The sequence below is a fragment of the Molothrus ater genome, chromosome 8 (genome assembly GCF_012460135.2).
Source record: "Molothrus ater isolate BHLD 08-10-18 breed brown headed cowbird chromosome 8, BPBGC_Mater_1.1, whole genome shotgun sequence".
Taxonomy (NCBI): domain Eukaryota; kingdom Metazoa; phylum Chordata; class Aves; order Passeriformes; family Icteridae; genus Molothrus; species Molothrus ater.
Window position 1 is genome coordinate 1,394,466 of NC_050485.2, and position 12,161 is coordinate 1,406,626.

At 39.3% G+C, this 12,161-nt stretch overlaps 1 protein-coding gene across 1 annotated transcript; it reads right to left on the bottom strand.

Moving 5' to 3' along the window:
* Positions 1 to 55: 55 nt before the first annotated feature.
* Positions 56 to 826, bottom strand: ATOH7 (atonal bHLH transcription factor 7). The gene has a single exon (XM_036385614.1). The coding sequence runs from the start codon at positions 824 to 826 to the stop codon at positions 56 to 58; it is 771 nt and encodes a 256-aa protein (XP_036241507.1).
* Positions 827 to 12,161: the final 11,335 nt, after the last annotated feature.

A 12,161-nucleotide genomic window follows, 5' to 3' on the forward strand; every position in this document is an offset into this window, starting at 1 on the left:
CTAATTATTAAATTACACATCTGGCTTGCTGCACACTGTTAGCTGGCAAGAAGTCCTAGTTAGCTATCTGGAAGTGCTCGGGGTGGTAGCTGAACACCCTGTGTGCATAGGGATCGCTGTCGGCCGAGGCTTTCTGTGCCGGGTAGTGGTGGTAGCTGGTGCTGTGCAAGTGCTCACAGTGCAGGCTGAGCCACTCTCGCTCGCTGCTGAACCTCTCAGCTTCGGCAAGGATCCTGGTCAGAGCCATGATGTAGCTCAGAGCCATCTGCAGGGTCTCGTACTTGGACAGTTTCTTGTCCTGTCCCCACTGCGGCACCACCTTCCTCAGGCGGTCGAAGGCCGTGTTGAGCCCCTGCATGCGGCGCCTCTCGCGGGCGTTGGCAGCCAGCCTCCTCTTGGCAGCGTTCTCCATCCTCTCCGAGCTGCCCCTCACCACACAGCCCGTCCCGTTCTCCATCCTCTCCGAGCTGCCCCTCACCACGCAGCCCATCCCATTCTCCATCCTCTCCGAGCTGCCCCTCACCACACAGCCCATCCCGTTCTCCATCCTCTCCGAGCTGCCCCTCACCACACAGCCCATCCCATTCTCCATCCTCTCCGAGCTGCCCCTCACCACACAGCCCATCCCATTCTCCATCCTCTCCGAGCTGCCCCTCACCACACAGCCCGTCCCGTTCTCCATCCTCTCCGAGCTGCCCCTCACCACACAGCCCATCCCGTTCTCCATCCTCTCCGAGCTGCCCCTCACCACACAGCCCGTCGCGCTCCTGCCCTGTGAGCCTGGCTCCACCACTGGCTCCAGGGGAGTGCCTTTACAGGTCTTCATAGCTGGTGCAGCTTCACTTTCACACACTAGCAAAAATTCGCCTTCTAAAGAGTGGTAAGGAAAGTACTCATGGAGTAACCCTTGAACCACTTCAATCAGTTTCCCAATATAAATTATGGAGTATTTTTCTTGCCTTCTAAAAAAATAAATATAATAAAATAAAAGTTCTTCTGGTTCTTCTGGAAATGTCTGAAAATTGTTTCTTATCGTTGAAAGAAAGAATGAAGCATTTTTTATGTCTTATGCTTTCATTCTTTTAATTTCTTGAATCTCAAAGAGAGAGAGAAAACAATGAAATCTCCATTCTCAAGATGTCTGTTAATGAAGAAAACAGTCGTTGAATCCAAGAGGGATCGTACTGGATTAAAGGCACAACAACTCCCAATGGCAGTTTCAAGTGAGAGCAGTCCTGGCTCGATTCAGGAGGGGATTTTGTGATGGCGATGCTTGTGCTCTGAAGCCGCGAGTCCCTCAGAGATCTCTTTCCTTGGCTCTGCTGGCCAGCAGGGATGGTGTGCAGCGGCCAGGATGAGGCTTTATAGGAGCACAAGAGCTGAACAGGTGGTGGCAGGTGGGCGGGCGGCACGCTGCTGCCATCCCAGCACCTTCCCACCCTGGGAACTACAGGGGAAAAAGCCAAACAGTAAAATCCCAACATTACAGCCTTCATCTGGTGAGAAGTCTTCCAAAGCCATTCTGTCCAGCCCTAACAACTTGCCATCTGGAGTAGTGTCTGGCTGGCCCCACAAGACTCTGGGCAGTTAAGCAAAAGACCCTTTCAATGGATAATCTGTTGCAACTCAAGGGGAAAAAAAAATCTCTGTGCATTGTAGTATTTGTACATTAAAACCTGTGAAAATTCTGGCTAAGTGTTGAGGATAGAATAACTGCATTAATCAAAGAAGAGAAAGAGCTAAAAGATAGACGACCAAGAATAGAACTGTTTCGCACATATGGTACCAAAATAAGTAAACTCAAATTATGAGAAACCCTCCAGCATCCACAATTTTAATATTGTATAAAGTACAAAACATTGCAAGCAGAGTAGTGTCTTAAGAAAAAAGGGGATTATATATTTGCCTGTCAGCAAATCAAAGTCATTAAAATAATTTAAATATATTTAAACAGTTAAAATGTAGTGATAGATTTACCTAATAATTGCAAAAATATTTAGATGGGTTATGATAGTAGAGACAAAAACACGTAAGTATACTAATCACCTGAAAACTGCCTTTTTAATACACCCTATTAAAGTATGTATGTGCATTTGACATGAATTAAAGGTGTATTTTTAGTACTGTATTTCTAAACAAGTGACAAGAGTAAAAGAGGATGTGAAAAACAAATCTTCTTGCTGGCAGCAAAGGATCAATTCTGCTACAACTGTAATGCCAGAGGAGCCACAATATACACACACCCATGCCCCATAATTATAACATCTTTCTTTTACTGTACTCGTACTGTACTAAAATCACAAGTACATAAACTTACCAGGAAATATCACATGATCTTTTTATGATGTACACAAAAGGGAAAAAAAAAAACCCTGACACACAATGATTTATTATCTGTATTGATTTCAAACTTAATTAAATTGTTACCAGCATTCATAAATTAGAAACTTTTTTCATTAGAGACTGAATACTGTATATTTATTTAGAACTATAGCTCAATTGTTTTCATTATGACTCCAAAACTTGGTGTAGTTGTAAACAGCTGATTAATCCCTAGCAAAAGCAATGACAATGAAATGAGGTTGAATAATCCAAAAACAATAGGATGCAATTGAACACTAATGGACTCCAGCATGACAGATGTTGGATGTCGGCTGTTACGCCCAGTTGCTCTGCTCTTAATATTCCCCATCCTAATGATCATGAGCAGAGATGATAGTTGGGGTAGGGAGCCTCCATTATTCCATTATCAAAATGTATGCCACTTCTTCAATTTTTAAAGAAGTGCAACTTGGTCACGTTTCATTAGAAATGTTCGACTTGGCTGTGTGTGTGCGCTGACCTATTCTCCAAACATAAAGAGCTTCTACCACTCACTAAAGCACCACTTTCTGATTGTCTGTGTGAGAACAGCTCCCTGCAAAAACCCACAGAAACATATGTCTTCCCTAAAGGATCAGCAATTAGAACTTGTGAGATTTCTGTTTCTGAAGATGCTCCATGGGAAGTACTGCAAGTACAGGAAGAAGATCCACATCTGATCTTCATGCTACTGCTAAAGCATATTTCAGTGCTCCTGCAGCCTTCTAGCCCTAATTTTGTTATCCCTAAGTTTGTTAGTTAAACCCTATGTCTCTTACAGTGAATGTCAAATGATTTTTCATGTAAAAGAACACCAGAGAATTAAGGTGTTCTGTAAGTCAATAAATACTGTGTGTTCTCATGAACTAGCTGCTACCCAATTCAGGTAGTTAATTGCTCTTCATCTTAAGAGTGCTGCTAACATCATGCCACAAACATAAAAAGCTCCCCTTTCAAACAGAGTACTGTATTTTTTCACTTGGCAGCAATTTTGTTTTTTTTAACTTAATATGTCCTGCCAGCATAAATTACAATGAAGACTTCAAATATATTGAAAATCACAGTGCTTCAGAAACTTGGTATTTTCCTTCACTAATGCACAGTAACCCAGCACACAGCAGTGCTGTTAATTCTTCCTAACTGATCACCACCATCATCATGCTTTGACTAACATACTGCTGTAATCTCAGGAGAGAAGCTGTGATTTATCTCTCCTACTGAACACGCCGTAACTTCAGCTTAAATGATTTACTATCAAATCACAGGACAAGAGCCCAGATCCATTTAGACTAACAATGAACTAATAACAGGATTTTATAGCACACAGGCAAAGCTAAAAAATGCTGGCTGATCAAAATACCTGGTTTTCATCACTTAAAATTTTGTAAAGTTCCTGCTTTATGAAAGTGAAATACAAAATCTATCAAGGTCTTATTCACACAACCTACTTCATTTGCCCAGCCCCATTGCATTGCCTTATGGTAATGTTATCTCAAACTAAAATATAATCTGCTTTATTGCTCAGTGAATATGAGAAAGGGTATCAGTTGGAATTTTCACAGGTTTCCTTCACTCACTTTGATTTCCTCTATATTTCAGTTTGTCTCAATTAGCCCTTATGTAATTGTACTCTCTCCTCCCTTTACTTTTAACAATTCCTCATATATATTACTATTTGAAATATTTTTAAAATTATTATCAATATTTTTATTATATATTTTTAAAGCTCTTACTATATCCTGATGTGATAAACTGCTGTGGTGCTAAAACCTTTTCTTAAATCCTAATTTAAGTTAGTTTCATGGGTTTTGTACATCAACCATTTCTCAAAAAATTCCCTTTTACTTTTTTTTTTCTTCATTAGATAATCCCAAGCCAGAAAAACACCAGAATGAAGTTCTATGTCTACGCAGTTGCTCAACATTCAATCTTTGATTCTCTAACTATGCAGGTACCAATTTAGTGCTACTTCATCATCCTTGCAGCATTATTCCTGAGTCATATTTTAATTCTAAACCAGTATCATTAACCAAAATATTATGTTTCCCTCAGAGAAAAACAAGAGACAGGTAAGAATGCTATTTCAGTCATAAACCAGATTATTTTAGCAACCTCAAGTCACCACCAACATTAGGAAAATAAAAGAGAGTTTCAATTCATTAAAGAAATTAGGTCGCTTCAGTATTTATGACTATGTACATAAACCCATTCAAAATTGTCTGCTAGGTATCCAAGTTAAAAACTCAGATGCAATTAGTGCAGCACCCACTAAGAGATGAATGCCTTTCACCTGTACTACGAAAACACAATCTAATTACTTTGATCACTTTATTGGGATTGACTGGGACCAGAGGCTAAATTTAAAATGAAATGAAAGCAATATTTCTAGTTAAAGTCGAATTCCTCCCTACTTTCTCTACCTGTATTTATAAAAACATATACAAGCAATGTATCAAAAGAAGAATCTTACCTCTCCCTTCTAGCCAGAACTATTTCCTCTTAGGTAGAGCCCTTCTAAAAGCCTCAAGACTCGTCACCACTGCTGTTTACCCTGAGCAAAGCAGAAAGAATGGCAAGCTGTATGCTGCCTAATTAAGAGCAGGTGGGTAACTACCAAAATGTGGCCATCCTTGAGGGCCCAATTTCTTGTAACATTTGACTCAGCTCACAAGACAGGCTAGAAATCCATGGTGTGCAGAATCACTCCTTTTCCTGCCTTGGTTATTTGTGTTGTTTTCCCTGTCAGAGCCACAGAAATATCCAAACCCAACAATTCACTAGAGAATGTTGTATCCTGCAGGGACACTTAGGAACTAATACTGGAAATGGAATAACAACCTACAGCTGCAGGAGGAGTTTGAGCCATTTCACCTGGGGCTTCCACCCTGGCACTGGACACCTTTTCCTATAAGGAACAGTTCCCTTTCCTCCTCAGCCTCTCTGGGCTGAGCTCTCTTTCTAGCAGCCAAGGACCTGTCCCAGCTGCACTTCAGGCTCTACCTGCCTCACCACCCTCCAGTTACCACTGAAATTCACCCATTTCTCTTCTGCTCCACATTGTCCTTCTCACCTCCCTCAGCTGAGGCTCAAAAAGCAGAGCTTTCCCCAGTGATCCTGCACAGAACACCCTCTCAACATAACTTTGTTTGAAAGCATGCTTTTGAAACAGGGGTCAGAAACCTCTGAAAAAACCAAAAAGGAGAAAGGAGTCCTTTTACCACGTTACCAGAGGAACAGGTCTTGAACATTTAACTGTTTCTCACCTACACTATATATTGAATTTTGCTACATTATGTACCTTTGTATACACACACAATAGATCATGAAAGAAGTTTCCACCTAGAATGATATGGTAACCCACTGAACCACTAGAGCAGCAAAAAAAGCTCTGATTATTACAAAGCTAGAGAATTTTCCAAGTCCCACATACATGGCATGCAGCTTAAAAATACAGTTATCTGTCAAGGTCAACTGCACCTGCACATGCTCAGCAATATGCAAAAGCTGTCCTGATGTTTTTCACAAGGGAACCTACAGCCACAGCACACCAGGGCACACACAGTGACCTGGCACAAGGCTCACTGGTCACTGCCCCAGCAGAACCGTGCAAGGAAGCTTGGCTGCTGCAGTTCCACAGCTAACCAGCTAGTCTGGGTAAATACTGACTCTGTTCATCTTTCAGCTGTCAATTAGCTTGATCAGCACTATCTCCAGTACCACAGGGCAATACAAATTAAAAAAATGTTAAATATATTTGTTAAGCATTACTTGTTAACATTACATAGGCATTCTGACATAGGCAAGAGCAGAACTCATTTATTTAAGATGTAATTCAGTTTCTTTAAGCACCTTTAATTTTCCTATATACTCAATGAAACAAGAGTTTCAATGAAACAAGAGTCTTCCAGGGATGACCTTCCATTACTATATAGCTTGAGAATTACTAAAAGCACCATGCATGCTCTCCACCATGAACCAGATGAGTGAAGGAATCTACTTTATCCTGCTGATTCCAGACAGGAATTACTGTGATCTCTGATAGATGTTTTCCTAATCTGTTCTATAAAACTTCTAGCAGGGCAATCAGCAGCACAAGTGGTAAATAATAATAATAATAATAATAATAATAATAATAATAATAATAATAATAATAATAATAATATTATTATTATTAATATTATTATTATTATTATTATTATTATTATTATTATTATTATTATTATTATTACATAGATCAGATAGCTCAGGATTAGGAAGATGAAGTAATGATGGTCAGGACATATTTCATATCTGATTTGACCACATTTCCTCCCAGCAGAAGGAATTATAAACTCAGGACTCTTGGGTTCAGCACCAGAGCCTGGAGAGAGCAATTCTCCAGAGGGTGTTCACCTCTCAGTTCTGAGGCTCTTCCTTAGTCCTCCTCTCTCCTGTGGCCCCTCCCCTTTTTTTAACTTTTTCAGGTGTCTCTCATCCAATTATGACCCTGCCCATCACAGTCACCTCTGTAAAATACAAGAGGATCTTTGAGATTCCAGGGATGGGAATTCCTGTGTTTACCCCCTGTGCCCACTGCCCTCCAAACAGGAGAACCTCCAGTTGGTCCTTTCAGCCTCAAACCAGAAATGTTTGTGCAAAACAGATTCTGTAGAGATAGCAACAACCAAAGCCCAACTATTTATGAATCTGCCTGTGTGAAGTAGGATGTGTGCACTTGTTTTCAGAACTTTATACATGTAGCTGAATTTAATGGGCTGCTTGACACTGCAGCAACACCACTGCTCCAAATGAAACAAAACCAAAGATCCCAAGCTTGCTGCAAAGAATGGATGAACCAAAATCTTTTAACAGGAAATCAGCTGTGTTCTTCCTTAATCAGACAGCCTCAAGCAGAGGGTGTGACTTGTTATTCCATTTCACCTGCTGACAGGGCAGCCTTTTGCTGGATCAGGTGGTGGTATGGCCTTCCTGTTCCTAGGAGCTGCTTCTTCCCAAACAGCAGAATGAGAGGCCTTAGATTGAGCCAGTTCCCTACACCAACCTTGGGAAAAAACAATCTTTCTTACACTGTACTAAGTTACTCTTAAATTACCTTTTTGCTATGACATCAGAAGCACAAGAAATGCATTAACATTATTGCAATCACTGCTTAAAAAAACCCTCAATTTCATTTGCTCTACATTAAAAAAAAAAAAAAACAAAACAACAAGACCATTCACAAGTCAGCCTTTAATTTTTTTTTCTTTGGAATTGAGTAGAAAGCCTACAAAAAGTCCTAAAAATAGAAACTGACTGGGTAACTATGCTGAGAGACAGTATAGAAATTCAGCATGGAACAAAAGTAATTCCCTAGAAGACTCTCCCCTGTTGAAGATCATCAAATATCAAGGTGGGAAAAAACAACCCCTTTTTATTTTCTTATAGCCCTTTTTCTCTTTATGTCTGGGGGTTGTATTCCTGACTCACAGGAGAACTGAACCTGTTCATACAGTGTCTACAGACTTCAGTACTGGCAATGAACTGACTTCATCACAGTCTATGGCAGAGAGGGCTGCTACAGGAGGGGAGCTCTCTGTTTACTCTTGAGGGGAAAAAGAGGAGCAGAGAAAGGGAGATATAAAAGGTGTGTCATGGTATCAAAGGAGAGGAGTGCAAGAACGTGCTCCCTCTGAGTTTCCCAAATACCTCATCAGAAAAAAATCCTATTTGCAATCAAACAAAAAAAAAAAAAAAACAAACACCCACAACAAACCCAAAACCCTGCTTGTACATGCAGATTTTGGTCAAACAAGGAGTTTGGTGTACTTCAAAAACAGGGAAAACATTGCAGCATTTTATTACTGAATTACATCCTATTTTATTAAAACTTTTCTGCATAATTTGTAACTGTGAAAGAAATCCCTGAGTGAAAGCACCTTTTCTCTCCCCAGACATGAACAGTTAGTCCATCTCACTTCTAGTGAGGTTTTTCCCTCACGTGCTAACTGTCCATGGGTCAGGAGCAATGACAGCCACTCTGAACATTCAGCTTTTTATTCCTTCCACCAAAAGCACAGATTTTCTCAATTCTTTCCTACTGTGAAAAGTCACTCAGTACTGTCTGTTCTCTATCAAGAGGCACAAAGAGCTCAGCCTGAAGCTGACATCTTCCTGCACCTGTTGCCACAAAACCCAAGGAGATGTGGAACTGAGTGCTGCAGTCCACTCGTGGGACACTGTGACTGGAAAGCTGCAACCTGCTGCACTCCACTGCAGAAATAATGAATGTGCAGAACAATACACGGGAGTCTAAGGATGAAAATGAGGTGTAAATTGTTTGAAACAGAAATACTTCTTGGCAAGTAGATAAAAAACAAAAGCCAGTAGAGAATGGTCTCCTTTTTGAAAAGCAGAAAAGTACACAAGGAAGAAGCTCTGTGTGGGATAAAATATAGTATCTAATGCCATGAACTTCTAAAGGCCTGAGTATATTTAATATTCAGCCCTAAGTAATCTCACTGAATTGAATGGCAGTCTGCTTTACAATATTAGACAGGACCACCTGGAATTTCAGGGATAAGAGAAAAGTGATAAAATGCAATGGGGAAAAACAAGGGCCACAATATGAGCTATAAGCAGAGATACAGGCAGGAATAGAAAGTGACAATAATAAAATATGGGAAGGTTTTGAGTGGAGTGAGCTGCAACAGTTTGCAGCAGCAAGAACACACAGTCCCTAAGATTAGGAACTGTCTTTGTTTTATTTTTTCTCCAGCCCTCTGACTGATTGTTGTAACATGGAGAAGAGAATGTAACGTACCTTGGAAATTAATTCCAGTTATACAGCTGGTTCCTAGCCAATTAGGAAGAAGACTCTCAAAACTCCTCATCTCCCAAAACCATAATTAATGCTACAGTTAATGTTGCTTGCTCAATCTATACACAAAATCGTGTATAGATTGTGCCATAGTTTATTGACTAATAAAAATACAAGAAGGAACAATGAAGAGAGTGATGCCAAAGGATGCTTTTTATAAAATCATTTTTCACTTCAGAAGGAGTTATTTTCCTGTGTAAACAGGCATAAAATTACTACCCAGTGCCCTGCTTCTCATTGATTTCTACTTGGCACAGTTTGCCAGATGCTGTTTGCTCTGAGTGTCGCCTTGACCTGCCCTGGTGACGCTGGCCCCGTTCTGCTTTGTGGCAAGATTTTCCCAGCGGGGAGGTCCCACCCCTCTCAGAGTTCAGTTGCAACTTTTGCTAAAGGCTCAGAGGTTACCCATATGTTGTAGTGCAGGGGCCAGCCTGGCTGGAATTAACTCAGGAGTGGCGTCCAGCTTTGTGGCTGGAGCTGGCCCAGAGGAGATTATAAATGCCCCAAAACTAATTAAATATTTTGTCTCCTGCTGGTAAACAAAAGCGAATGAGGGCAAAAATACGAAATGCCTGATTTAACTAGGATCTGTAAGTAGCTTGACAACAGCAACCCTGGAGTCAGTGATGCATGATTTAAAAGCCCCTAATGGGTCAAAGCTGCTACACAAATGAGACTTTTGTCGATTATCCTTCACTTTATAGATTTGCAGAACTGTTACATAAATGTACTTCCTGTCAGTATCCAGAGGAGCCTTTCTGGGGTAAGAGCCGTGCATCCACAGATTTGTTTGGAAGAATTCTTAACTTTCACTTTTGCACTGAAGAAATACAGAAAGTAAATATAACCACCAAGGAAATAGGTACAAATAAGAAGTGACAGCATTTTCAGTAACATTTTCAAGGATCTGAACTGTCAAGTGTTGCTTCATAAAAATGAGAGAAAAATCTCTCAGTTAAAAACAGATCCAGTAAAATGTTTTCAATTCCATTTTCTCACCTAAGTGCCTAATTCTAGGCACTTCTATTTAAATATGTATCTATGAAATACAATATTCTATATTCTATAAATATTATATATATATATAGAATATATTCTATATATTCTATAGAATATACAGAATCAGTTAAATTATTTAAAGGCAGAATAATATATATCTAACCAGTTAAATTATTTAAATAATGGGTCAAATGCTTTTGATATCTATAATTCAGATTTCATGTATTCAGTTATGTAAATCAAAAATCCACTCTCATGGCATTTTAAATATTGTCTGTCCATAAGGACATATTATATTTTAAAATACACTGCTGCAGACTCTGTTTCTTTTCTTTTAGAAATATGTAAGAATTGTCACATAAATATTCCATGACAATGTTTTAGAAGGTTAAGTGATGAAAAGTCTCACAAAAATCCCATTATGAAACAAAATGAGAATTCCAATTTGATATTCTGGATACTAATTTCCCATTCATGCTTAACTTCACGTGTTTCTGTAATCCTGCTGCAGCTAATGGGACTAATCCAGTATTCAAAGGGAAAAATAAGGTTTGGTTGTCCAGGACCACAGTGCATAATGCTGTGAACTACAAAATGACTTGTTCAGGAAAGCAGAACATTCACCTCATCTGGGAGGACATGTGTTCAATCTTTATATTTTCCATAAACCCAGTTTTACTTGCTTTTTTAAAAAAAAACATTAGAGTAAGGTTATCTTTATCTGCTAAAATTTGAAACTTACTAAAAAATGGCAAGGATCAAGAAAAAAAGAAAAGGAAAACTTAAAACAAATTGGTATATGTACATATACACACACATATAAAATACAGAATCTATATAAATATATATATATATATACACCTCATTTCAATTTTATTGTACTTTGCCATTAGATCTTTATAATCTAACTGTTATGCAAATGAAGTCACCCTCAGCCACATTAAGTGAAGGTTTATGCTAAGGGCTGATGTTGCAATTACTGCTTTCCAGAGGGAGGAGGAACTCTTGGAGCTCTCTGGGTGTGCCCCCTGCCCAGGCAGCTGAGTGCCCACGCACACTCTCCTATTCCACATCTGCTCTTTTGTCTGCATGGACAGCAGGACGCCGCAGAGGTTTCCCCATCAAAGAGAGGCAATTCGAAAAGATTAAGATGTTCTAGTTAGGCCCACGGTAACATTTGATGGTTTGGATTTTCAGCTCTCCCAAGTGTCACATTTGGGAGCTCCCAGGAATTGGATGTGACGGGGGTATTCTAAAAGCTACCAGGAAAGAATAAAGAAACACTTGATGTGCCTGCTAACAGTTAATGCTGGCTCACAATGCACAAAGGACAATGTTTCCATCAGGTACCACAGAATAAAGTGATAAGCCATGGCTAGGAGAGCAAAAAATCTCACTGCACTCCATGGACACAGCAAAAGGACTGAGCATTTGACATCTAAAAGCTTGGTGTTTGCTTTTTTCTCCCATAAAGCTAATTGTTTCTCTTAATTCCTTATTATTTCAGGATTTCAAGAGTCTTGAAAGTCATCATTCTACCAGATTTCAGTGGAGTTTTTTTCTGAATTGTACAAACTTGAGGATGGGAAAGTAAATTATTAGTCTTAGTGGTCTTAAATTAAGGTCTTAGTGGACCTTAGTTATTAGCTTTATTATTATTATCTGTAATATTATTACAGAAATATTATTATTTCTGTAAAAAAGTATATAGTTATACTTTTTTACAGAAGTATTTTCAGCCACTGCTGTTATACAAGTTCCCTTCTTTCCATACAAAATAAATTACACAATCATTCTTATTTAATTGCATACATCATGGTTTATGTCATCAACTACTCATGGACTTTAATTCCTGCAAAAAATGCAGGAAGGCAGCTCTATTTCTGTCACAGCTGGCCTTATTCACATATAATTGAGAAGCAAAAATATATGTATTACTTTTTTT